The sequence below is a fragment of the Macrobrachium nipponense genome, chromosome 20 (assembly GCF_015104395.2).
Source record: "Macrobrachium nipponense isolate FS-2020 chromosome 20, ASM1510439v2, whole genome shotgun sequence".
NCBI classification, from domain to species: Eukaryota; Metazoa; Arthropoda; class Malacostraca; order Decapoda; family Palaemonidae; genus Macrobrachium; species Macrobrachium nipponense.
The window spans coordinates 19,129,267-19,155,667 of NC_061089.1; the positions used below are offsets into that span (position 1 = coordinate 19,129,267).

A 26,401-nucleotide genomic window follows, 5' to 3' on the forward strand; every position below is an offset into this window, starting at 1 on the left:
TTTCACATAACTTAGGCATTTGTAGTACTTTTGACATGCTTCGTTAAATCCCATCGTTCCTTTGTTGACTTAATTAACAAATAATGTAACCTGGTAGGTTTTGTTTATATAATTATTATATATATATATCTAATAATAATATATATATTACTACTATATAATACCTATATATAATATTATAATCTGTGATGTGTGTGGTGTGTGTGTTGTGAATGTTGTGTGTTCGTTTGAGAGGGAGCGGAGAGAAGAGATTAGAGAGAGAGATTGATAAGAGAGAGAGACGAAGAAGAAAGTTAAACGCAGAGAGTTCCAGAAACAGTGATTTTGTTTAAGATCAAGGATGTTAAATAATTTAACGTTCATTTCTTTTTTGCCCAAGAAAACCAGAAAACAACGATCTTTGGCAGCCACCAGGACATAAAATTTTTGACGGCTAACAATATGATGAAGTTACTTGCTAGAATGATTTTCGAATCCGGGGGAAAACCCGGAATGTTTTGGGGAATTTTACCAGCATGGATCGTCCCTCGTCCTCAACAACTGTCAAAACTGAAACCAAGATGCCTATTGTAGTGACAAGTATGAAATCGGGTTATGTGGGGCAGCCTGTTGGAGTATCACACCATTTTACAGCGTAAGTCCAACACAGGATAGTTTAGGATTCAGTTGAGTATCTCAAACTCGCATGACAATCAAGCCTTATGTTATCGTAGCCTGCCTCAAAACAGGGATGAATGCTTACACTACTAGCCTACTAGGCTAGGTACACCTAGGCTATACCCCATTCATTCTTAGACGGGTGAAATAAGTATGGGTTTTCTCGTGTTTTTGATGCGTGTGCATAACTTACTCACTAGAACCCCCAGTATCTGCAATAAGCCGCCCCCGAGTGGGAAACCGGGATTTCATAATACTACCTCTAGGTACCTAGGTATGCAGAATGACTGGAAATGAGTAATACCTATACGGGTATACCTACTTACCTACAGTAACCTAACCTTCCTAACTTTACTTGAATTGTCGGGCTTTACCTAACTCCTCCCTTGCCTGATTTAACTTCGAACCTGATCCTAAAGGTATGGCAAATAAATTTTGTTTTATCCACTAGCAAATTACATTTTGGACCTGAAAATATATAATTTTCTTACTAAGCATCATCATAATTTGGACATGAAAATACTATTAAGTTTTTAATGTGTGCTTTGAACGAAAATATAATTTTCCTATGTTTTAATGTGTGCTTTGAATGATTCTGACTTTCGTTTAGTTCCCAAGTGAACAAACCAACTAAACTACACCTAACCTAAACCTAATCCTAACCAGGCACACCACCCTAACCCTAATATAAGGTCCCAGTTCCTTACCGTAGTGCATGACACATAGTATACCTAGTTTGGAAAATTCCATAAACTTACCTTAATCTCAATGAGAACTATCGATGGTATGTAAAGTCATTGTTGTTGTTCCCTTGTTCTGTGTTTTCCCCATCCATTCATGTCTTCCCCACCCAAAGGCATAGGTACTTTCCCACTGTGACCCCTCAAATTGTAGGATATAAGGGTGGTGTTCATTATCTATAAAAGTAGATATTTGCTAACTAAACCAATGTCAAAACATTCAAAGCACACAATAAAACATGGGAAAGTTATGCTTTAGGTATACTTTCAAGCCCAAAGTGCACTAATTGTTTAAAGTAAAATAATAAAAGTATTCTGGCATCTCACTGGGGTTTGCCTGTTTCCTAGACATAGGGTAAAAAACCTCATGGTACAGGGGTGGACCATGTACGATCAATGTGTACAACCCCCAAAAAAGTACATTATAACGCGTCCTGACATCGGAAATGGGCATCAGACGCTACTTGTTGTTGGTGAGAAACGGAGCTAAAGACCTCTACTCCGGTGTCAGGACGCGTTATAATGTACTTTTCTTGGGGTTGTACACATTGATCGTACATGGTCCACCCCTGTACCATGCAGTTTTTTACCCTATTGATGATAATTGGTTTAAACAAGCAGTTATGGTGGAAGTTAAAATTAATTTATTTACTTTGCCAGAGTTTGAACTGTCCTTTCCAGCTAGCGCTGTGAATACTTCTGTGTAAAAGACTTCAGGCTTTTGGATCTAGGAAAACTTCCAATTGCTTGATTTGTTTACATTGAAATACGTACTACACTGAAATATTATCAACCCTTGCGATTTGCTTTACGAATTCCTTTGCAGTAAGGTTATGAAGTAATCACCCAGTTTAAGTTCACTTCTTGCACACTAGCTGTGGACTTTACCTCCAGCTAAGAACTAGTTAGCTGGTTTATACCTATACGATTGAGTTTTTTTATTGTTACTTGTATATAATATTAAGTCATGTAAGCATTACTTTTCTGTTATATAATTATATCTTTCATTTTTTTACAGTGCTGGAATGGAAGTGCAAGGATTGAGTATATCAATAGACGAAGCTGCCAGCGTTTCAACAGACATGGTTGTTTCAGTAGAAGAACAAGCTGAACCTGAAGATACAGATATAAAGGATGTGAAACATGTACCTGACAGAAAGAAAAAATCACGAGTTTATTCACAAAAGTATGTTCTTTTTATCATATAAATAATTTCCATCTTTGTTTAGTTGCTAAAGATAATAAGTTTTTCCCTTTAACCCATCTGAAAATTCAGAATTTTAGATGCATGTGCAGTATTTCATGTATGATTTTTGTATTTTTATTGTAAGTGATTACGGTACTGTTATCTTTGTTGTTCATGGGGTTGACATCTGACTTTTAGCTAGATATAGCTTTGGCTTCATCTTTTTCTAACTTATATTGTAGATGACTTCTGGTGATATTTTATTTCTGATATTTTTTTTTACTTCTACTGTGTGAAATTGATAACCTTGCAAGGTGGATTTGATCTTTGGAACAGAAATAGTCTGTAGGGGTCATATTCAGAGTACTGCAGTTGGGAACAGTGGTTGTCATATGCTTAGCCAAAAACGAGATAGATGAGTGATGAGTGGCAAGTAAGCAAGATGATTTTATGTAGTCCTGAACTGCCCAATTTTCTAGCTTTGGCTTTGGAAAAGATTGGGAACAATTTATTTAGTACTATGACAGTACTTGTATTTTGATGATTAGTCAGATTCATTTTTAACTAAAGTAATAAAATGTTAAAAATTGGGTTCTTTTCAGACAGACCTTATATATATATTTAGATGGGTTCATCTATGCATACAGCATCATTGTACATTGTGTATAATTAGAGCTCTTAGTTATTCTTATGAATAGCAGTTGTAGGCTGTGGATCTTTAAAGCCTTTAAGGAAGTCTTCACCCATTCTGCCACAACAGTTTCAATTGTCATTTTATTATCATATTATTTTTATAAATTTTTAAATATTGCTCAAAGCTTGTCCATGTGAAGCTGATATTTATCACAAGGGAGAGGCAACTTAACATTTGTCTATAAAGTATCATGGTCTATGGCATTTAATGGTTAGTAATCATACTGTTTTTTACTTTAGCCCTTGCCGGCATCTTCATTACATCATGATAGCGTCAAGTAAAGCCTCACTGATGTTTGATGGTAGCTTAATTGTCATAGACCACTGTTTTGAAGTGCTGGGCATTTACCAATTTATGTCTTTATTTAACCACAGTTTGATTTCCACCCATTAGGTAGATATTAGAGCTATATACCACTAGATATACTAATATTGATATACTATGTACCTTTTAGCTGACTGTTAGTATTGCCGAAGAAGTTTTTCTAGAATTTCAGTTCATTTTGTGATAATTTGTTTTTAAATGTTTCAGGTTCCGAAAAAGTTGGAAGGAACTACCAGAGTTTGAGGGCTGGTTAAGTGAAGGAAATGCCCATGATAAAGCATATTGTGTTGCATGTAACAAAGAATTGGTGGCCGGGAAATCAGAATTGTTAAAACATGCTGGGTCAAAAAGACATAAAAGAAGATATAATGATATGCAGTCAAATATATCCGATCCAATAGAACTGTCCAATACAATTGATGAACCAGGACTATCTCACACACTGGTTAGTATAGAGTGTTGTTTAGTACTAAATATTTCATATTCTATATGTGACTCGGTTTTTGAAAATTAATGTATTTTACAAGCCTTTATTTCACTCAAATGTTGTTTAGGATCAGGGGATGTGAATCTTTCCAATGGATCCTGAAATTCATAGGTGCTAGTCTAGGGGTATTTGTACTGTCAGAAGATGGTTTTGGCTTGTATTAACATTTGGCCTGTATTACTGGTTTTATACATTCAACTTCCCTGCCAGATATATACTTAGCTATAGACTCCGTCGTCTCCGACAGAATTTCAAATTTCGCGGCACACGCTACCGGTAGGTCAGGTGATCTACCGCCCTGCCCTGGGTGGCAGGACTAGGAACCATTCCCGTTTTCTAATCAGAATTCTTTCTGTCGCCGGACCATCAACATTGTTGTTGGTTCCTCCCGATTGGTTTTCTTTTTTCGCCGGCAATTGATCTTCTTGACCGACTTTTGGTGACGTATCTGGATTGTTGGATTGGCATACGCTTTTGTGGACTGTTTTGTGGACTTGATTTTGGATTTTTCTTTAAATATGTCTGACTCTGGTATGGTTGTGAGACGTTGTGTGAATGTAGGCTGTAAGGTGAGGTTGCCGAAAGCTTCGGTAGACCCTCACACGGTATGCAAGAGGTGCAGGGAGTATGAATGTTCTTTTACTAATACTTGTAAAGAATGTGAGAATTTGAGTGAGAACGAATGGAAGAATCTAACTAATTATTTGAAAAAGTTAGAAAGAGAGAGAGCGAGGAAGGCTTCTCATAGAAGTTTAAGTAGTTCTAGATCTGAACTAATTCCAAGCTTGGGATCTTCCCCAAGGGTAAGTATTGCTACTTCTCCTTCCATTGCAGCCCCTTCTCCTATTGCAGAACCTGTAGATCCAGCGAAAGAACTTGCAGATCTAAAAGCAGCCTTCAAAATAATGGAAAACAAAATGGCTGCCATACAAGGTAAGGCTAGTGATTTGTCATTAGACAGTGATATAAGTGTCCCCAGTGTAGTGGAGGGGGCATCTGGTCGCTCAGCAACGCTCCTAGGTCTAGACCTCTTCCAAGCTCACATGCCAGAGAGAAGGAATGTCGAAAGCCGAAAGGAGGTTGTGGAGAATCCCCACCGATCAGGTGTCCCTTCGGCGGTTTCTGTGACACCCCAGACTGCCAAGGACAGCTATTGTAAAAGCGTCCTACGTGAGTGTTTCTCGTCGTCGGGCTCTTCATCACCGAGACGTGATTGGAGAGATTCCGATCGATCTCGGCCTCTCAAGAGGAGTTGGAGGGCGCCGACAATTGACTCGAGCCCTGAAAACTTCCCTGAGGAGTCTCCATCGGGAGTTAAGAAGGCGAGAAGAGCCATTCTTCCAACCAGAGTGAGAAGGAGGCAGGAGGTGGAGGCTATGGACTCCTCCCCTCCTCCTTCCCCTCCTCCCGAAGAGGATAAAGAGGAAGCTACAAAGAGGTTCATGATGGCGATGCAGGAGCAGATTTCGTCATTTGTAGGAGTCCTGTCAAAGGAGCCTCCTAGAAGGAAAGACACTTCCCTTCCTATTAAAAGATCCTCCAGACGTATGGGTATCTACCTCCAGGATCGATACTCCTACCCGAGGTGAGGTTTCTTGTACGAACCTGGATGAAACAATCAGACGTCTGGCACCGGCCAGGAGTGAGGAGTCACCCAGGAGGCAGGAGCCAAGAGCCAGGAGTGAGGAGTCAACCAGGAGGCAGGAGCCAAGAGCCAAGAGTGTGGAGGCATCTAGGCAAGAGGCAAGAGCCAGGAGGCTAGAGCCAGGAGGCAAGAGCCAAGAGGCAACCAGGCAAGAGCCAGGAGGCCAAGGAGGCCAGGAGGCCAAGGAGCCAAGGAGCCAGGAGCAGAGCCCAGGAGCAAGAGGCAGGAGTCAAGAGGCAGGAGCAGGAGCCAGGAGGCAGGAGTCAAGAGGCAGGAGCCAGGCCAGGAGTCCGGAGTCAGGAGGCGGAGTCAGGAGGAGGAGTGCCGGAGTCAGGAGGTCAGGAGTCAGGAGTCAGGAGGACAGGAGTCAGGAGTCAGGAGGCAGAGTCAGGAGCCAGGATGGCGGAAGTCAGGAGGCGGAAGAGTCAGGGAGCCAGGAGTCAGGAGGGTTCGGGGGGGACCTCGGTCCTGGAGTTGTTATGACTCTTCGCCAAATGGGAGCTCCTCTCCTTCAGAACATAGGAGGTCTTGGAAGGACTCTTCCTCAAAACGGGAACGTTCTCCTTCGTCGGATCGAGGGTTAGACGAGTTGTCTGACGACGATCCTCCTGCTAATGAGGGACTTTCTAGTTACAAAGTCTTGGCCTCTTTACTACTACAAGAGTTTGGAGATTCTCTTAGTCCTGCAGCTCCTCCTTCTCCTCGTTCGCTCTTTTCGAGCTCAGCTACGGCTAAATCGTCGGCCTTCTTGAAAATGAAGCCTGCGATATCAATGAAGAAGGCACTCCATTCTTTAGATTCTTGGATGGACAAGAAGAAGGAGTTAGGAAAGACGGTATTCTGCATGCCTCCTTCCAGATTGCACGGGAAGAGAGGTATTTGGTATGGGACAGGAGAGACTATGGGTCTTTCTTTACCCGCCTCTGCAGATGCCGACTTTGCCAGTTTAGTGGAGGCCTCTAGACGTCACTCCTTAGATCGGTCAGAGCGACGTGGAGCACTTCAGAATTGAACCACTTGCTAAAGGGACTTTTGTCACTTTAGAGGTGTTCAATTTTCTGGATTGGTCGCTCGAGTTCTGGCCAACAAATCTAAGGATCCGGAGTTTCTGAAGAACCCAGAAATTCTCCATAGCGTGCTGTCCTGCATGGACAAGGCAGTACAGGACGGTTCTGGTGAAGTGGCTTCACTTTTCGGTGCTGGTCTCCTGAAAAAGAGATCAGTGTATGGTTCCCTTTTATCGAAAGGGGTTTCTCCGAGCCAGAAGACTGCCTTGCTGTTCGCCCGCTATCAGATCATCTGTTTCCTTCTCAGTTAGTCAAGGATATATCTCGCCTCACTAACTGAGAAGGCGACACAAGACTACTTACTCAAACGTCCAAGAAAGGACGACCGGTAGTGGCAACGGTTAAGAAGGAACCTCGTCCTACTCAGCAGCCTTTCGTGGAGGTGCAACGGCTCGTCCACCTGCCAGAAAGAGAGCTCTGAAAAGAGAGGAAGGTCTTCATTTAGACCATTCAAGAGATCTAAGTGACTTGTTTGCTCCTCCAAGCACCAGTGGGCGCCAGTCCACTCCTGAACTTTGCAGGAGTATGGGAAAAACAAAGGGAGCCGACCCTTGGGTCAGTGTCGGTCCTGAAGAAGGGATATGTAATCCCCTTCGACGACAAACCGCGCCCCTAACATCTACGCCTCGGAACTGTCAGCGAGGTACAGAGACCCGTTAATGCGAAAGACTCTCCTTCAGCATGGTGGAGCAAATGGGTTGGGAAAAAGAGGCCATCGAACTGGTACAAGATCCACCACTCCCCTCCCAGGGATTTTTACAATCGCCTTTTTCTAGTACCAAAGGCATCGGGGGGGTGGAGCCAGTTCTGGACGTAAGCGCTCTGAATCGCTTCGTACAGAAAAAGAAGTTTCGTATGGAAACGTCCGCCTCTGTCATGTCGGCGCTTCGCCCAGGAGATTGGATGGTCTCTCTGGACCTGCAAGACGCCTATTTCCCACGTTCCCATTCACCATCAGTCAAAGAAATATCTTCGCTTTGTGATAGGAGACAAGATCTTTCAATTCAGGGCTCTGTGCTTCGGTCTGTCTACAGCCCCACAAGTATTCACCAACCTGATGGCGAATGTAGCAAGATGGCTTCACCTAGAGGGGATAAACATCTCCCTCTACTTGGGACGACTGGCTGATCAGGGCCAAGTCGAAGAGTCAGTGCTTGGAGGACTTGGAAGTAACAAGAAACATGATAGATTCGCTAGGGTTGCTCGTCAACCTCGAGAAATCACAACTGATCCCCAGGCCAGAAACTTGGTCTATCTGGGGATTCAGATGGATTCTTCGGGGGGGTTTTCGGGTATATCCTTCGCAAGAAGAATCGCTCGAGGTTTGTCGAGAATCTCGAGCTTCTTAGAGAGAAAAGACAGCTCAGCGAGGGATTACCTGAGCCTATTAGGGACTCTGTCCTCATTGGAAAAGTTCTTCTCGCTAGGGAGACTTCACCTTCGCCCTCTTCAGTTTTTCCTCAAAGAGGTGTGGAACTGGAAGACGGGTCAACTCTCGGACATCTTCCAACTTCCACAAGAAGTAAAAGATCATCTGAGTGTGGATCCCTCAGCTTCAAAAGAACGAAGGCTTATCGCTGCTCTGCAGAACCCAGACCAAGTGTTGTTTACCGACGCTTCGGAGTCGGGATGGGGTTGGGGGAGCGACGCTGGGAGCAAGGGAGGGTGTCAGGCACCTGGACAAAGGAACAGGTGTCCTGGCACATCAATTGCAAGGAACTTGTGGCCATACACCTAGCCTTAAAGTCCTTCGAAAAGATAGTCAGAGACGGGGTAATACAGATCAACCTCAGACAACACCAGGCTCTGGCTTACATAAGAAAGCAAGGAGGCACGCACTCGTTCTCCCTATCAGTTGACAAAACACCTGTTAACCTGGACGGAAGAAAGAGGCATAACTCTCCTCACAAGGTTTGTTCAAGGGATCAAAAATGTGAGAGCGGACAGACTGAGCAGGAGAAACCAGGTCCTTCCCACAGAATGGACTCTTCACGAAGAAGTGTGTCGAAGTCTTTGGTCCCTGTGGGGGAGACCTCACATAGACCTGTTTGCGACGTTCCTCTCCAAAAGAATAGAGAACTTTTGCTCTTCTATGGTAGAGGATCCGAGAGCCTTCACATAGACTCGTTTTTCTCATGGATTATGGTCGGGTGGTGGACCGGCTTACGCCTTTCCGGCCCGTTCAAAACAATTCCTTGGGGGAAGTTAGCTCAGGAAGTTTGTAGCTTCGAAGAGCACGAAGTTGATACTCATAGCCCCATTTTGGCCAGCACAGGAATGGTTCACGGAGGTACTGAGTGGATAGTGGACTTCCCCAGATCACTTCCAAACAGACACGATCTACTCAGACAACCCCACTTCGAGAGGTTTCATCACACCTCCCAGGTCCTCGCTCTGACTGCCTTTCGACTATCGAAAGACTTGTCAGAGCGAGAGGCTTTTCTCGCGAGCTGCGGCTCTATCGCTAGAGCCCGCAGAGCTTCGACGAGAAGATATACCAGTCGAAGTGGGAAGTCTTTAGGAGGTGGTGTAAGTTCAGAAGCTGTCCTCCTCCAGTACCTCTATAGTGAAGATTGCCGATTTCCTCCTCTTTCTGAGAAAGGAGTCACACCTATCTGTCTCGACAATAAAGGATACCGAAGCATGCTGTCTTCGGTTTTCAGGAATCGAGGCCTAGACATTGCTAACGACAAAGATACTACAGCATCTAATTAGATCTTTTGAGACGTCGAAAGCAGCTACTCCTAGAACACCTAGTTGGAATCTAGACGTGGTCCTGAAATTCCTTTCATCGGACAAATTCGAACCTTTACATCTGGCGTCCTTCCGAGACGTTACTAGGAAATGCTTGTTCCTAGTGGCTCTCGCTACAGCCAAGAGGACGAGCGAATTACACGCTCTGGATTCCACGGTGGGGTTCAAAGGAGATGCTGCCATCTGTTCTTTCCAGACAATGTTTCTGGCAAAGAATGAAAACCCATCAAACCTTGGCCCAGAAGTTTTGAGGTAAAAGGCCTATCTAACCTGGTAGGCAGAGAGATAGAGAGATCTCTCTGTCCAGTGAGAGCTCTTAAATTCTATTTTGAGAGAAGAGACAGATGGGAGCTTGTCAACAAGGTCTTTGGTGTGCAGTGAAGAACCCCAACGACTCATGTCCAAGAACGCCTTGGCTTTCTTTGTGAGAAGCGTTATTAAACGGACGCTCACAAGAACTGCTCGGAGGAATCCTTCGGTCTTCTAAAAGTCAAGACGCATGAAGTAAGAGCAGTAGCAACGTCTTTGGCGTTCCAAAAGAATATGTCTCTGAAGAATATCATCGAGACTACATATTGGAGGTGCAATTCAGTGTTTGCATCTCATTATCTAAAGGACGTGAGAGTGACCTATGAGAAGTGCTTCTCGCTAGGTCCTTTTGTATCAGCAGATACAGTACTGGGTCTTGGAGCAAAGACTGATCCTTAATTTTGTGTTTTTTATCGTACATAAACCCTCTTGTCAGATATGTACTTGGTTTTCTAGTAGCAAGCTCACTACTGTCGCACGGGTGCAGAGTGTCATTGCTGGTAGGCGATCAAGGGTATGTATGACTAGTAGGGGAGTACAAAATTTTTTTTTGTATATTTTGTAATGAAAGTGTAATTATGTTTCGAGTTTTTTGGTTGTTTGTGAGGAGTTCGGGGATAACTCCTTACAATCTTAGAACTAACATGGATGTTAGGATCAGGTGATCGGGATCGGTTTTGTGCTCCTTGAACAAGGTGTATTGTCATGTAAGTGGAATAGCACCCAATGACAAAGGCCTTTAGGCTCTGCCGAGTAAGTGGATAAGACCCCATTGGCAGACCCACAAGAACTCTTAGCCATAGATCATTATCTCGCTGAGGCTCTTGAGGCTAGCAGACTACAAGGCAGTAGCCTCGAAGTCTTCAGCCCTAATAAGGTAGGAACCAAGGTTTATAAATACCTACAACATATGTTGTTTACCTGTCTATTTCAGTAGTTTAGAGCTGTCTCTTACCCACCACCAACAATGGGTGCTAATCAGCTAAGTATATATCTGGCAGGGAAGTTGAATGTATAAAATGATATTGTCATGTTACAATAAAGTTTTATACATACTTACCTGACAGATATATACGATTAATGGCCCACCCAGCCTCCCCGCAGGAGACAGGTGGAAGAGAAGAATTCTGATTAGAAAACGGGAATGGTTCCTAGTCCTGCCACCCAGGGCAGGGCGGTAGATCACCTGACCTACCGGTAGCGTGTGCCGCGAAATTTGAATTGTTCCGATACGTAATACAAACCCTCGGTCCTTTAACAATAGGAAGGTAACTAGCGGCAGCTGGGACGGTCGTAAGCTTCGAACAAGGGAGAACGGTAGTTAACTGCTTGTCCGGTCGTGCGCGCGCCGCGCGCCCGGCGGTGAAGAATCACTTTTGCTTTCGGCCGTGGTGTGACAGGACGTGTTCGTCATCGCTCTGCCCGCTATTTTCGTCGTGTGCTTTGGATGTTACAATTTCTTCTGACTGGTTTGTGTGTGGTCTTGAATGAAATTGTAAGTACTTTGTTTTCATTTTTCATTGAGTGAAGATTAATTAATCATGGATCAAGAAGAGCTTTCGCCGCGCCCACCAACTGCCCGTAGAGTGTGTCCCCGGGTGGAGGGGCGTAATGCGGCGGATTCCGCTCTTAACCCAGATATTGATCCTCATGAGTTATGTTTTCGGTGTCGGGGGCGAGAATGCTCCCGAACCGAACCATGTGATGTATGTGTAAATTGGTCCGAGCGCAGTGGGTGCTGTACGAGGGTAGGAAGAGGCGTAGGTTTACCAAGAGTCGTCGGAAAGCTCTCCAGCGACTCCTTTGGTTACGGATACCTCGTCATCCTTCCTGCCTCCAGCTCAGTCCCCCACGATTTGCGCCTTCCCCTGCGGGGGGGGTTTCGGAGTCCTTCTCCTCACTCGATCCGTCGAGTGTGGAGGAGGGTGCCCGATACCCGGATGTGCAATTGTATTCGGGGTCTTCCGTCCGCTCTGGGGGGTTCGTCCTCCCCCAGGCGTGAGGGTGCCCCTCTAACTGACCCGACTGTTCCTCCCTCAGGTGTGCCTTCTGTGAGTGACGACCTTGGACAGGTGTGGGGCGTCGTTGGGACTGCAGGGCGCCCCCAGTATCCAGGGCTTGATTCAACGGCTAGCGGGGTCGGCAGTGGTAACTCATGGTGTGGTTACAACTACGACCAATACGGTGTCAACACCAGCGTACGCCGCCCCTCCTCATGTGGTGTATACGCAACACATTGCGTCAGTGACTCCAACGGCGTCAATTCAGATGCCGATCGCTGCCGTGCCTAAGAGGGGCGTGCCGCCGCCACCTGGGTTTTATGTGCTGCCGACGCCCGACTTTTCGCTGCCCCAAAAGTTCGCCCCTGGATCTACCGCCCGTCCCAATGATGAGTTTGGCTGAGATGGAGAGGTCTGTGACGCCGGATTATGCTGCCGTACCTGCCGTACCTGCAGCGAGTGTTGCTGGCCCAGCCCCTCGCGCCGCTCCTACGAAGCGCGCGGTGCGGGACTCTAATGTTGATGTTGCTGCTGGTGTCCTGGTGCTGGTCCTGCTGCTGCTGGTCCTGCTGGTGCTGTCCTGCTGGTGCTGGTCCTGTGTCTGCCTGCTGATGTTCCTGCCGCTCCTGCCGTGCCTGCCCCTCGCCCACGTCGCGTCTCGTCATGGAGGTGCTGCGACCGGTCTCAGGTCTTTCCGGACAGGATCAGTCGGGCGTGTTGCTTCGGCAATTGGCCCGACTTTTCCGTGGATGGAAAGACCTGACGTTCCGTCCTGAGAGAGCTGACGAAGAAGAGGAAGAAGAAGAGGAAGATGTCGTCGTCGTCTTCATCGTCTTCTTCGTCGTCTGTTGCCGCCTCTTCCCCTTCGACTTCTAAGGCTTCCAAGCCGAAGAAGAAGAAGGCTGCCTCCTCCCCCCCTAAGAAGGCTCCTACGGGACCTTCGAAGGGCCCGTCTCGCTCTGGCGTGACTGGGGGTGCTTCTGCTGGTCCTCCTGTTCCCTCGGGAACGGGGCCCGTCTCCTCTTCTAGAAAGAAGAAGAAGACGGGGACCAAGGATGTGCTGGCTACTGCTGGTACATCCGCGCCTGGTCTTAGTAGCACTGCTGCTAAGTCAGGTACCGGCTCGACTTCTCGTTCGCGAGAAGGTCCGAGTGTACCGGTCTCCTTACGGGCGACCTTGCAGCCAATGTCAAGACGTCCTGAAGCTTGCTCACCGTCACGACAAGCACGGAGTCAGAAGCTGTCGAGAGTCGCGTCAAGTGACCTCGCCAGGCCAGCGCCGCTCTCGTGCGACCAGGCCGTACCTCGGTTGACGGACGGTTCTCTGACCGGGCCTACGGTTTGAGGCTGAGAAGAGGTCCCCTCGACGCAACGGTCCCAGCTTTCGGCTGGTACCAGCGGTTTGACGTGCGTGCGGACGCTCACACGGTCTCATCCGCGAAAGCGAGCTCTGCAGATCACCTGACCGCCGCTCCCACAGGGACTCGGAACGGAGACGGTGGCCAGCAGCAGCTAGTCTGACGCACGAATTCGGGGACGACGTGCTCAGTCCCGAGCCGCTCGCCACAGGTGGAGGCGGGCACGACCAGGCCCTGCATCTACGATCCCCACCGCGGGTTGGTGATCGTCTGCAGCCCCCTCACGTACGCTGGCCTCTGCCAACCGAACGTGGTGGAGCGTCAGGTCTGTCTCGTCACTATACCTTCAACTTCCTCGTGCTAACACCGGGAAGGAGCGAGGTACCCAGGAGTGATCGTGAGAGGTGCGGCCCTCAACGATCCCAGCCACGACGCCGCACGACCAAGCATGGTTTGTAGGACCAGCCAGGTCGTACGCGCAAGGGTTGGAGGCACCGTCGTGGTCTGTTGCTGTTCTGCCTTCCTGAAAGGAGGCGGGTCTCCGAATGAGCTGCTCCTGTGGAGGGACTGGACGGGGTTCCTACTCCTCGACCAGCTGTAATCCTGAGATCCGAAGAACGTTGCCCAGGTTATTGCGCTGATTCGTCACACAACGACACCCTGGGGTAAGGATCGCCGCTACCACCATCTGAGCCCACGTCCCGGCTCGAGTCATTTTGGGGCCCGAAGAGGGAACCCAAAATGACGGTGGGACTGCCGCGTTCGAGCTTCAGACTCATTGCCTTGACCAGGTGGAGTAATTTCGTCTCAGGAGAGAGGACTCAACTTAATCAGGACGGTCCTTCCAGCTACTTCCTCCTCCTCTGCGCGACAGCGGAAGTTCTCTACACGTGCCATCAGTAGATCCAATAACCGCCCAAACAGGTTAACCCAGGAGCTAGCTATGGCTACTCCAGTTTGTCCCTGCGCATCTCCTGTCGAGAAACTATGGTTTCTCGCAGCAGGAGGCACGTGGGCCTGGAAGCTGACCGGCTAGCAGCTTTCCAGCAGTCTCTTGTTTGGATCTGTGGTCCCTCACATTATCCGAAGTCGCGGTCCGACGCGGGGGCGCTGGGGGGAGGGGGGCCCTCGAAATACGCCCCGACTTCAGGATACTGTGCCAGTCTGGGGTAGGGCCATTTCCTACCTCGCCCATCAGACGGCAAACCTGTGGGCCAACTTGGTTCTCTCCGTCGTAGGGAACGCTGTCCTTACACGATAGCAGCGGGCCGGGCGTGAAGCGGTAAATGGACTACGTAACGGACCAATGAAGAGTTCCTCCGCTCTCTTTCCCAAAGGGAGAAGGATTGTGGACGCATGCGGTGGAATGAACGCGCACTGATGACAGTGACCGTTGGGTTCACCAGGGGGCGTACGAAGGGTTTCTGGGCAACCTCGTACATCTGGGGCTAAGCCTAAAGTTTAGCTATCGATTCCTCGGCTGCTAGACGCTGGCTCCATCGAGCCCCGAGGAAAGACGCTTCCTGCTTCAAACTTCTATTAAAGGAGGCCGTAACCAGCCCTCCTCCCAGCCCTCCTTTCCCCGAGGATGTGTCTGGGGAAGAAGTCGAAGCGGGTGGGAAACGCTAGGGACGGCGTTCCCGCCTCACCAGCTGCCGGAAGTGGGGGGGGTGCTGCGAGCCATTGGCACTTGGCAGCGCTCACTACGTGCCGAGACCTGATAGTAGACGTCCTTCGGGGAAGATAATCCTACTACCCGTTCGAAATCTCGCCACCCCTCACCTCCAACCCGGTCCATCTGCAGACTATTTCTGGGATCCTCAAAGGACGACGCTCTCGGCAGGAGGGATCAAGACACATGGCTGACCAAACGAAGCTGTAGAAGTCGTAGTAGATCGGTCACCGGGCTTTTTACAGCCGCCTTTTCTTAGTTGTAAAAGGCATCGGGGGCCTGGCGCCCGGGTGATAGATCTCTCTCCCTGAACTCGATTTGTTCGCCAGACTCGGTTCAAGATGGAGGACTGCACGTTCCGTGCTGACTCCATCAGGGAGACGATTCAATGCTTTCAGTGGACGCTGAAGGTGCGTATTCCAAATACCATCCATCAGTCCTCCAGAAAGTACCTCCGCTTCATCTTCGACGGACGTGTACACCAATTCAGGGCACTCTGCTGGGGGCGGTCTCATTCAACCTCCCCACAGGTTGGTTCACGAGAGTGTTTCACACTCGCTGGTGTCTGCTTGGGCCCATTCGCACCGGTATACGTCTCTGAGGTATCTCGTTACGATTGGCTGGTCCTGGCGAGCTCCCGCTCGCAGTTGCTGCAGGACAGGGAATCGCTTCTAAGTTTTGTCGCATCTGGGGATCGTGATAAACACGAGAAGTCCGATCTCGAACCCAACAGAAGATTAAGTACCTGGGTATGCTGATCGATACGGTATCACCTCAAGTCGCCCGCAGACTTGAGATCAGCAAATCAGGGAGGCTAGCCGCCGGTTCCTGTCTCGGCAAGGAACAGGCACTCAGCAATGGCAAGTCGTTATCGGCCACCTGTTGTCACTCGAGAAGTTAGTTCCTCACGGACGTCTTCACCTGCGTTCTCTCCAGTGAGACTAAGGAGAGTTGGTCACACAGAAGGTCAAAGGATCCACCTTTACTTCCCCCGTGTCCCCATCACGGGAAGGGTGAGGCAGACCTAGCCTGGTGCTCGACGACAGGACCAGCTTAGAGGAAGTGCCCCTACGCACTCCCCCCCGGAGATGCTGCTGTTCTCAGACGCACGACCGAGGGATGTGGGGCAGCACACCTGGTGAGTTGCTGGCTGCACGTGTGTGGGACCATCACGACAAGCACCTTCACATCCAATTCCTGGAACTCAAGGCGGGAGTTTAACGCTCTCCAAGAGTTTCCAAGACCGGCTTGATGGGACCTCAGTGGTGTTGATGTCGCAACACCACGGTAGTGGCATACGTCAACAACAGGGGGGCCTAGTGGTCTCTCCCCGCTACACCAGTTTAGACGGTGCAGGTGCACTAGTGGGCCACGGCTCATTCGATAGAGTGTCAGCACGCTACATTCCAGGCAAGAGGAATGTTATTAGCGGACAAGCTCAGCCCGTCGGGATCAGGTAATAGGGACCGGTGGTCCCTACCCCAGAATGGGCGGAAAGGCCTCTTCACCTGTGGGGCGTCCAGTCCATAGCTCTGTTCGCCACCCCTCGGCACAACAAAAAACTTCAATTTTTTTGCTCAGCCGTGCCGGACCCATGGTCAGCTGCAGAGGACGCTCTTCAACACCCCTGGACAAACCTTCTTCGTCTACGCCTTTCTCCTTTGTCTGATTCGGAAATGACATCCGAGGATCGCTGGTCACTAATCCCCAATCTCAGGATGATCCTGCGGCTCCCAAACGAACCTCAAGCCCGTTTGGTATCCGGACCTGCTTGCTCTTCTTGCATAAGACCGAGAAGATGCCCCACTGCACAACTTCTTCTAGCCCAGCCACACACCGTAATGCGGTACCAGACCGATTCATCCTTCCCCTACAACTTCCCACACTGGCTGGCTGTTATCCCCCATGCTCTTGCTACGAGAGGCTTTTCTCTGCATCGCAGGCAACAGAGATTGCTGGGCAGTCAGACAGTCCTCTGCAGCTGGGTACCATGGGAAGTGGGCCGTCTTCTGTTGTTGGTGTCGTAGACGGGGTCTATCTCCTCTCAGAGCCAACTCTTCAAGCAGGTACGGATTTCCCTCGTATTTCTTCGCCGAGAGAAGCTCCTCTCCAGTACCCACAGTTAAAGGATATGAGAGCTGGCACTGGCACTCGTCCTAAAACTGATGGGACCTGGACATCTCGAACTCGTTCGAGATCTCCTTGCTAATGAGAGCTTTCGAAAGGTCTTGCCCAACCCAGGGCGCTCAGGCCACCTGAGTGGGGATGTGACTCTCGTCCTTAGAGTTTGACTCGAAGACATTCGAGCCACTCCGAGAGTCGTCCAGACAGTATCTGACCCTCAAGACCCTCTTATGCTGGCCTGGCATCGGCGAAGAGAGTAGGGGAACTCCATGTCTGTTTCCTTCATGTTAAACATTCCAGGGCTGGGATCGGTGACGCTCGATTTCGTCCCGAATTTCGTAGCTACGACTCATAATCCTTCGATCCCTGACGACAGGTCGGTCGTTCACAATCCCTCCCTAATGGATTTCACCGACAACCGTACGGATAGAGATGCTGCTTTGTCCCTGTGAGGCCGTACGGCGCTATCGTGAAGAAAACTCGACACCTCAGGCCTAGTGTCGACGCCTCCTTCGTTAGCACTGGGGTTACCAAGAAAATATCCAAGAAGACATGCTTTTCTATTCTTGCTTGCGTGAGGTGATCTGAGAGCGTACGAGGCTGATGGTAGTGACGACATCCGTACGCCCGACCGGATCCCACGAAGTCAGAGGTATTGACCCTCCTTTTGCGTTCCGCAAGAACTTCTCCGTGGCGCAGGGTCCGAAGCAGGTGTCCTGGGCCAACCAGACTACCTTCCTTCCTTCTACCTTCGGATATTGCCACAGTCCTTGGATACTTTTTCCCTTGGGACCTTGTGGCTGCTCAACACGTTTTGTAGGCTACCCAGCCACCCGAGCAGGCAGAACACACATCGATTCCTGGTGTGACTGTAGGAATGAATGGTTTATGATAAGTGCGCCCTGGCTTCTCTTCTCCATCTTTCTCTCTCTCTACCTGTGGGCAGAGGGTCACGGTCCGTTCACCATGCTGGAAATGAATCCGATTCAGGTAATCTACTCAACCGAGCCCCAATCTAGCCTTTTAGTTTAGGGATAAAGCAAAATCCTCCCCTCCCTCCAACAAGGGGGAAGGAGTGTGATGCCTACTTGAGACAAACCCATAACTTTATGTTGGATCCTGTACAGGAACCAGTTATTACAATGCGTGGACGAAGAGATTACCGCTTTGCCCTCTCTTAGTACTTGGCTCAGATGTCTGACCATTGATTTGCTTTGCACACCCCGACAATCGGACGAGGTTTGGATCCCTCCCTTGCTCTTACGAAAAAACCAGGGCATCCAGGTTGGACGAACACCAGTCCTGTTCACCAAAAGACTCAGATTCCACCCACCAAAAGTGAGTCTTTTCCTATTGTTAAAAGGACCGAGGGTTTGTATTACGAATCGGAACAAATGACAATTTTGTCGAAAATTGCATTTTTCCTAACTATACAAACCTGAGGTCCCTTACATATAGTCCCACCTCATAACCACCCCTCACTCCTTGCACTTTTTGCATGGGCCTAAAGCAAAAGTGATCTTCACCGCCGGTCGCGCGGCGCGCGCAACGACCCGACAATCATTAACTACCGTTCGTCCACCCTTGTTCGAATAAACAATCGCTTACGCCGTCCCAGCTGGAGCCGCTAAGTTTTACCTTCCTATTGTTAAAGGACCTCATGTTTGTATAGTTTAGGAAAAATGCAATTTTCGACAAATTGTCCATATTCTGTCGGAGAAACTACGGAGTTATGTTTCTTTTTTTGTTTTATAAGCTAAGTATTATCTGTCAGGTAGTTATGTATACAACTTTATTGTAACTGACAATATCATTTTTTCATACATTCACTTCCCTGTCAGATATATACTAGCTATAGACTCCGTCGTCCCCGACCAGAAATTCAAATTTTCATTCACATCACTTACCTGTCGATATATACATGCTATAGACGTCCGATCGTTCCCGACAGAATGTCAAATTCGCGGCACTCGCTACTAGGTAGGTCAGGTGATCTACCGACCCTGCTTCTGGGCAGGACTAGGAATATTCCGTTTTCTAATCATATTCTCTCTGTCGCCGGCTGTATCAACATTGTTGTTTACTTTCCCTCCTCCTGACTAGATCGTTTTTCGCAGAGCTTTTGATCATCTCTCGCTGATATTTGGTGACGTACTTGGATCCGTTGTTTTGGCATTCGCTATCGTGACATGTTTTTTGGACTTGGTTTTTTGGATTTTGTGAATATTTCTGAATTCTAGTGTTGTTTCAGAGTGTGTGTGGAATGAGGGCTGTAAGGTGAGGATTCCGAAACTCGTGAGATCCTCACACTAGTTGTAGGGGTGTAGAAATGGTTGAATGTTCAATTGAGATACGTGAATGAGTGTGAGAATCTGAGTGCACCAGAGTGGAAGAATCTAACTTCTTACTGTGAAGAAGTTAGGGAGAGATGAGAGAGGATAGAAAACCCATAGAAGGTCTGCCTCTCATGATTTTACTTTCTAGCTCTGTAGCTTCTTCCTATGATGATAATTGACCATTCTGTTTCATAGGCCCGTTCACAAATGGCTAATCCCTCTAGTTTCGGCGTCGGAAATATAGCAAACTTTAGAGCTTCCCTTTCAGAAAATGCCAGAAAAAGTCCGCTAGCATTGGAAGGTAAGGAAGTGAATGGATCGTGATATTAGTGTCCCCAGTGTAAGTGGAGGGGGCTTCTGGTCCGTCTCTGCGACGCGCCCAGGCCTAGACCTCTTCCAGCTCCGCTGGCCCTGAGAGAAGGAAGTCAAAGCGTACGGGGTTGTGGAGAATCCCCAGCGATCATGCGTCCCCTTCTCAGAATCGATCGTGATCCGACTGCCTAAAGAACCGCTATAAGAGGTCCTAGAGAGTTTCTTTTCGTCGCGGGTTCGCCCTTACCATTCGAGAAGAGGGTGGAAGGAGTCGAATCTTCCCTTCCTTTGCAGAGGATTATGCAAGAGCCTGCCAGGCGCCAGGCGCCGGCTGACATGAGATCAATTCGAGTCCCGAGCGCTTCTCGGAAGGAGCGGCGCCTTCGTTAGTAAAGAGGGCGAGAAATACAGTCAGACTCTGGGACTGGAGGATATCCTGGAGCGCCTTACAGATCTCCTCCTTCTCCTAAATTCGGAAGATTCCTCACTAAGAAAATTTTGAGAATATGCAAGAGCAATTAGCCCTTGCTAGTAGGACTCGTTATAAGGAGCCTACTCGTACGAAGGATGATAGGCTTCCTATTAAAAGATCTAAAGAACTATCTCCTGCCAGGCGCGACGCATCCTTCAGGGGAGTTGTCGCACAGGCGGCACATCTCTGGGGGGCGGTGCGCTAGGCATCCAGAAGTAGGAAAGGAAGCTACTCCTGTCAAGAGTAGGGCGCCAACCAAATCCCAAACTCCGAGTAGGCGTAACGAGCCAGGACAACATTCAAGATCTTCATATCAAGCCGCCAAGATCTGGTGAAGAATAAGATCGGAGCCGGATTAGGAGTAGAGCACTTATAAGCCGGGAAGCGCCTACCAAACATCAGACGGATTACTCCTCCCAAGCACCAGAGATTCTGAATAAATACTCCTCTCCCAGGCACCGGAGGTATTCCGAGATTATACTCCTCCCAGAGCGCCGAGTATTCGGAACTTTAATACCTCCTACCAACCCAGGAGTATTCTGAACAAAATGCGCCTATAAAGGCCATACTCCTCCGCTAGGCGCCAGGAGTTTTACGAAGCTTATACTCCTCCAGGCGCCAGGAGTATGCGGAACTTAATACTTCCTAACCACGCGCCGGAGTATTATGCACATATGCGCCTATCGCGAGGCGCCAGCGCCTGCTGAAGCCAGGATATTCTGGCGCTTTGCGCCTGCCAGGCGCCGAGGGCGCCTGATGAAAATGCGCCTTGCCAGGCGCCATGCGCCTGATGAAAAATGCGCCTGCCAGGCGCCCATGCGCCTTCTGAAGCCAGGAGTATTCGAGGCGCTTTGCGCCTGCCATGAGCCAGGAGGATCCCAAGCACCTACTCCTCCAGGCGAGTACTCCTGCTGTACACCAGGCGCATTCCTCGGTATGACCTGACACTCGAGAGATAAAGGAGTCCGGTATGAAAAGGAGAGAGCTTCTCCTTCCTACCTCTTAACCCAGAAGATGCCTCGGAGGACGAAATGAAGGAAGATCTCAATTTCTAAAGTCCTTTTTCGTCCCTTCTGTTGGAGGAATAGTGGAGAACTCTTTGGACACCAGCTGCTCCCCCTTCACCACGTTTCGCATTTTCGAGCACGAAAAACACTCAGTCTTCCTCTTTCCTTAAAATGAAGCCTGCCATTTCTATGAGGAGAAGCGCTACAATCTCTTGACTCCTGGGTTCAAGAAGAAGAAAGGAGTTAGGAAGGAACTGAAGGTCTTTGTATGCCTCCCGCCAAACTTACAGGGAGGAGAGGAATTTGGTACGAAACGGGAGAGGATATGGGATTGTCCCTCTGTCCGTTTCAGCCAAATCAGATTTCTCGAGTTTGGTGGATTCGTCTAGAAGGCACGCCTTGAATGCAGCGAGGTTACATGGGGGGCTTTCGGAACGGAACGCACCTCATCAAGGGTCTATTTCACACTTAGAAGTTTTTACCTTCTAGTTGGTCCCTTGGGTTTCTGGCCAAGAATCTCAAGAAATGACAACTCGACCCAAAACCCTGAAATTGGCATCCTAGACCTGCATTGATAAGGCTGTTCAGATGGATCACTGAGGTATGCTCTCTATATGGTTTGCAGGATTTTAAAGAAAAGCGAGCGGTGCACAGTGCTTTCCTCACAAACGGCCGCTCTCATTCCCAGAGAGCCGCCTTATTGTTTTTTGCGCCTCTCTCTGAACACCTTTTCCCTCGCAGTTGGTGAAGGACATCCGCATTTCTCTGAACGTAAAGTCTCACCCAGGACTCCTGAGACAATCCATCAAATGAGAGTATAGTCCTGTGGCTAGTGAGGAGAAGAAAGTGGCTCGCCCATCTCAGAAACAGCCCTTTCGGAGGGGTCTTCCAACTTAAACCGATCGCCGAAGGAAGTCAACCGATAAGAGGGGCGTCTTCCTTCCGTGCCTTTAAGAAAGGGAAGTGAGAGTTTCTGTCCTCCAGACACCCGTAGGAGCCAGGCTACAGTATTTTTGCGAAAGCCTGGGAAGACTTAGGACCAACACTTGGACGATGCGTTATCAAGAAGGGGTATCGCATCCCATTCAAGGACATTCCTCCCTTGACAACATCTCGAGGAATTGCCCCAGATACAGGGACCAATGAATGACGGACACTCTTCGTCAAATGGTGGAACAGATGTTGGAAAAAAGGGCAATAGAACTTGTACTGGATTGCAACTCCCCTGGGTTTTTACAACCGCTTGTTTTCTTGTAACAAAAGCCCTCGGGGGATGAGACCGGTACTGGACGTAAGTGCGCTGAACAATTTTCGAACAACAGAGTTCAGCATGGAAAAACGTCTGCCTCAATCCTTCGCAAGCACTACGGCAATGGGATTGATGGTGTCCATAGACCTTCAGGACGCATACCTTCCACATCCCGATCCACCATTCGTCGCCAGGAAGTTACCTTCGATTTATGTCTCAGGCCAGGAATTTCAGTTTCAGGGACTGTGTTTCGGCCTGTCCACGGCTCCTCAAGTCTTCACAGACGTGGATTAAAAATGTAGCGAGACACCTACACTTGAAAGGGATAATGTCTCAATGTACCTTGGACGACTGGCTCATCAACCAGGTCTCAAAAGCAGTGTTTTGGAGGGACCTGTTAATAACACTGGAGTTGACAAAGTCCTTTTGGGACTGATCGTGAACCTCAGAGAAGTCCCTCAGATGATCCCAGCCAAACGTGGTTTTATCTGGGGATTCAGATGAGGATTCCTCGGGTTTTCGAGCTTTTCCATCGCAAGGAGACTAAAGAAAGTACTGTGCCACAGTATCGACTTTCTAGGGAAGAGCCCGCACTTCGCGAGGGAATGGTCCTGAGCCTTCTGGGAACCCCCTTTCCTCTCTCGAACAGTTCTTTCTCCTAGGAAGGATTACTTCTTCGAACCGCTTCAGTTTCTTCCTAAGAAGAAGTGGAGTTGGAAGACAGGTCAGCTATCGATACGTTTCCAATATCGGAAGAATAAAACATCATTTGAAGTGGTGGTTGCGTCCACTAAAGAAAACAAAGGAGTGTCCCTGCAAGTACGTTAACCCAAGCCTGACATTGTTTTCAGACCCTCGGAGGCGGGCTGGGGTGCAACATTGGGACCCAGAGAGTGTCAGGCACTGTTCGGCAGAACAGGTGTGCCATGGCACATAAATTGCAAAGCGCTCTTAGCAATTCACCGGCGCTAAGAGCTTTCGAACACTTCGTCATAGGCAAAGTCGTGCAGATAAATTCGGACAATACGACAGCTCTGGTTATGTCAAGAAGGCAAGGAGGGACTACCTCTTTTGCTCTGTACGCGAGCTGGCACTGATCCTACTGATTTGGGCGAACCAAAGGAAGGTAATTCTTCTAACAAGGGTTGTTCAAGGGGAGAGGAATGTGATAGCGGACAGACTGAGGCAGGAGATTCCAGGGTCCTTCCCACAGAATGGACACTCCACTCAGAAGTCTGTCCAGAGCCTGTGGCGCCTTTGGGGGAAGCCCTCAAATAGATCTTTTTCGCCACATTCCTCGCCAAAAGGTATAGATACATTTTTGTGCCCTGGTGGGGAATCCCCGGGCTTATGCAAACAGACGCCTTTCTCCTGGACCTGGTCGGATAGACGTTTTTAAACGCTTTCCCCCCGTTCAAGATTCCGGGGAGTAGTCAAAAATTCGTGGCATCCGAAGGAACCAAGATGACTCTGATCGCTCCGTATTGGCCAGCTCAATCTGGTTACAGAGGTGATGGAATGGCAGTGGACTTCCCCAGATCTCTTCCCAACAGAATAGATCTGCTCAAACACCCCACTTCGAGAGGTACCATCAAAATCTACCCGCTCTTGCTCTGACTGCCTTTCGACTATCTAAAGACTCGTCGGAGCGGAGGGTTTTTTCTCGCCATGGCAGCAAATGCAATTGCTATAGCCCGCAGATCATCTTACTAGACGAGTGTACAATCGAGTGGGAAGTTTTTTCAGAAACTGGTGTAGGTCGAGAAGCTGTCCTCCTTTCCAGTACCTCTGTGACCGCATGTCAGATTTTCCTTCTGTTTCTTAGACAAAAGTCGCATCTCTGCGGTAACCACTTTCAGGTGGTACAGGAGTATGCTCTCAGCAGTCTTTAAGAAACAGAGGATTAGATCTAACGATGACAAGGATTTGCACGACTCATTCGTTCATTCGAACATCTAATCACAGGAACGAACCTAAGGTTCAAGCTGAACTTAGATGTAGTCTTAACTTTCTTTTCATCAGATGAATTCGAACCACTTCACACTGCTTTCGTTCCGTAATATCGCAGAAAGTGTGTTTCTGATGTCCTCTTGCAACGGCAAAAAGAATCAGTGAGTTGCACGCCCTTGAATCAGAGTTGGCTTCAAGGATGACTCATCAATTTGTTCATTTCATCCTTTTTCTGGCCAAAATGAAAACCCTTCGAATCCCTGGCCCAGGAGCTTCAGAAGTTAAAAGGACTTTCTAGCTTGGGTGGGCAGAGGCAGAAAGATTCCCTGTGCCCTAGTTAGAGCTCTAAAATTTTATCTGGACAGGAAGAAAGACAGTTGGGGGTTCGCAGAAAAGTCTTTGGTGCTCAGTGAATAAGACCCTCATAGAGCATGTCCAAGAACCATTAGGCCGCTTCTTTGTGAGAAGTGTTATCACAGAAGCGTCATAAGAATTGTCCGAGAATGAGTCGTTTATCTCCTAAGAGGGAGCCCACTAAGTTCGAGCAATCGCACCCTCTGTGGCGTTTCCAAAGAAATATGTCACTAAAGAACATTTTGGATACAACTTATGAGGAGATGCAACTCTGTTGTGTTTGCTCCCATTAGTTAAAAGACGTACGAGTTACTGTATGATAAATGCTTTTCGTTAGGTCCCGTTTGTGGCAGCACAGTAAGCCGTTCTAGGTAAAGGAGAAAGCACCAATCCTTAAAATTATGTACGTAACCCTCTTGCGGATGTGTCTCGGTTTTTTTCGGTTGATGGGAGTGGTCAGTTGTCGCACCCGCAGGCGGCCTTCACTTCTCTTTTAATTTGAAAATCGATGACATCTGACTATTAGAGGTGGTACAAAAATTTGTTATTTTTGTATGTATGATTTTCGAGTTTGTGTTGTTTGCAAAGAGTTGGGGGATAACTCTAGGCAATCTTAGAACTAACACGGTTAGGATCGGGTGATCGGGAATGGTTGTGTCTTCCCTTAAATTATGCGTGTTGTCCATATATGCGGATGTGCTTCTCCCATGGACAAACGCTGCATTTTTAAGGATTCTTCGAGTAAGTGGAGAGACCCCATCGACAGATCCCACAAGATTCTTGGCCACAGATCACGTATCTCCGCTAAGGTTTCTTGAGATGAAGCAGACCCTAGCCGTGCCACGAAGTCTTCCATCTAAGAAGTAGGAACTAAGGTTATTTATACCTACAACATATGTTGTTTACCTGTCTAGTTCCCATTTTAGTATCGTGTCTCTTGCCCTCCACCCAAGGGTGTCAATCAGCTATGTAATATATCTGACCAGGTAAGTTGATGGTATGAAAATGACATTTGTTTTATGAATACAATAAAGTTCATACATACTTACCTGCAGATATATCCAATTGAAGACCCACCGCAGCCGCCCCGCAGGAGACAGGTGTAAGAGAGATATGATATCGAAAACGGGATAGTTTCCTACCCCTGCCACCCAAGCAGGCGGGTAAGATCCACCTGACCTACCGTAGCGAGTGCCGCGGAATTTGATTCTGTCCGGGGAACGACTGAGTCTATAGCTATGTATATATATCTGCCAGATAAGTATGTATGGAACTTTATTGATCAGACAATGCATTTTGCGGCAACACGGCTGCAGGTAGGTCAGGTGATCTACCCGAGCCGGCGCTGGGGTGGCAGAATAGGAACCATTACCGTTCTAGAACCAAATTTTTTCTGTCGCCGTATTGTAACATACTTTTGCGTACACCTCCTGACTCGATTTACGTGTTTCATCGCCATCATTCTTCTGGGCTGTCTTTTGCCAGGGAAGTACTGGGGTCCTTGGCTCGGCTAACAATAACGCTTTTATTAACTTTTATTAGACTTTTTAATGAATTTGGCTTCGAAAATTTTCGAAGAATTATATGACGTGTAACTACCGAAATTGTCGGTAGGACACTCACTAGTTTTGGCAAGAAAGGGAAATATTAATATTTTAGTCATTAATACGTGTAATAATGTTTAGAATTGATTGAGGAATATAC

At 48.2% G+C, this 26,401-nt stretch overlaps 1 protein-coding gene across 1 annotated transcript in view; it reads left to right on the top strand.

Moving 5' to 3' along the window:
• The first annotated feature begins 450 nt into the window (after nt 1-450).
• LOC135222756 (uncharacterized) overlaps nt 451-26,401 on the top strand; it is an 83,253-nt gene continuing 57,302 nt past the window's right edge. The window contains exons 1-3 of the mRNA XM_064261012.1: nt 451-634; nt 2,416-2,583; nt 3,809-4,046. Of these exons, the coding sequence (XP_064117082.1) occupies nt 516-634; nt 2,416-2,583; nt 3,809-4,046 (525 nt within the window). The 5' untranslated portion in view covers nt 451-515. The remainder of the gene's footprint in view (nt 635-2,415; nt 2,584-3,808; nt 4,047-26,401) is intronic.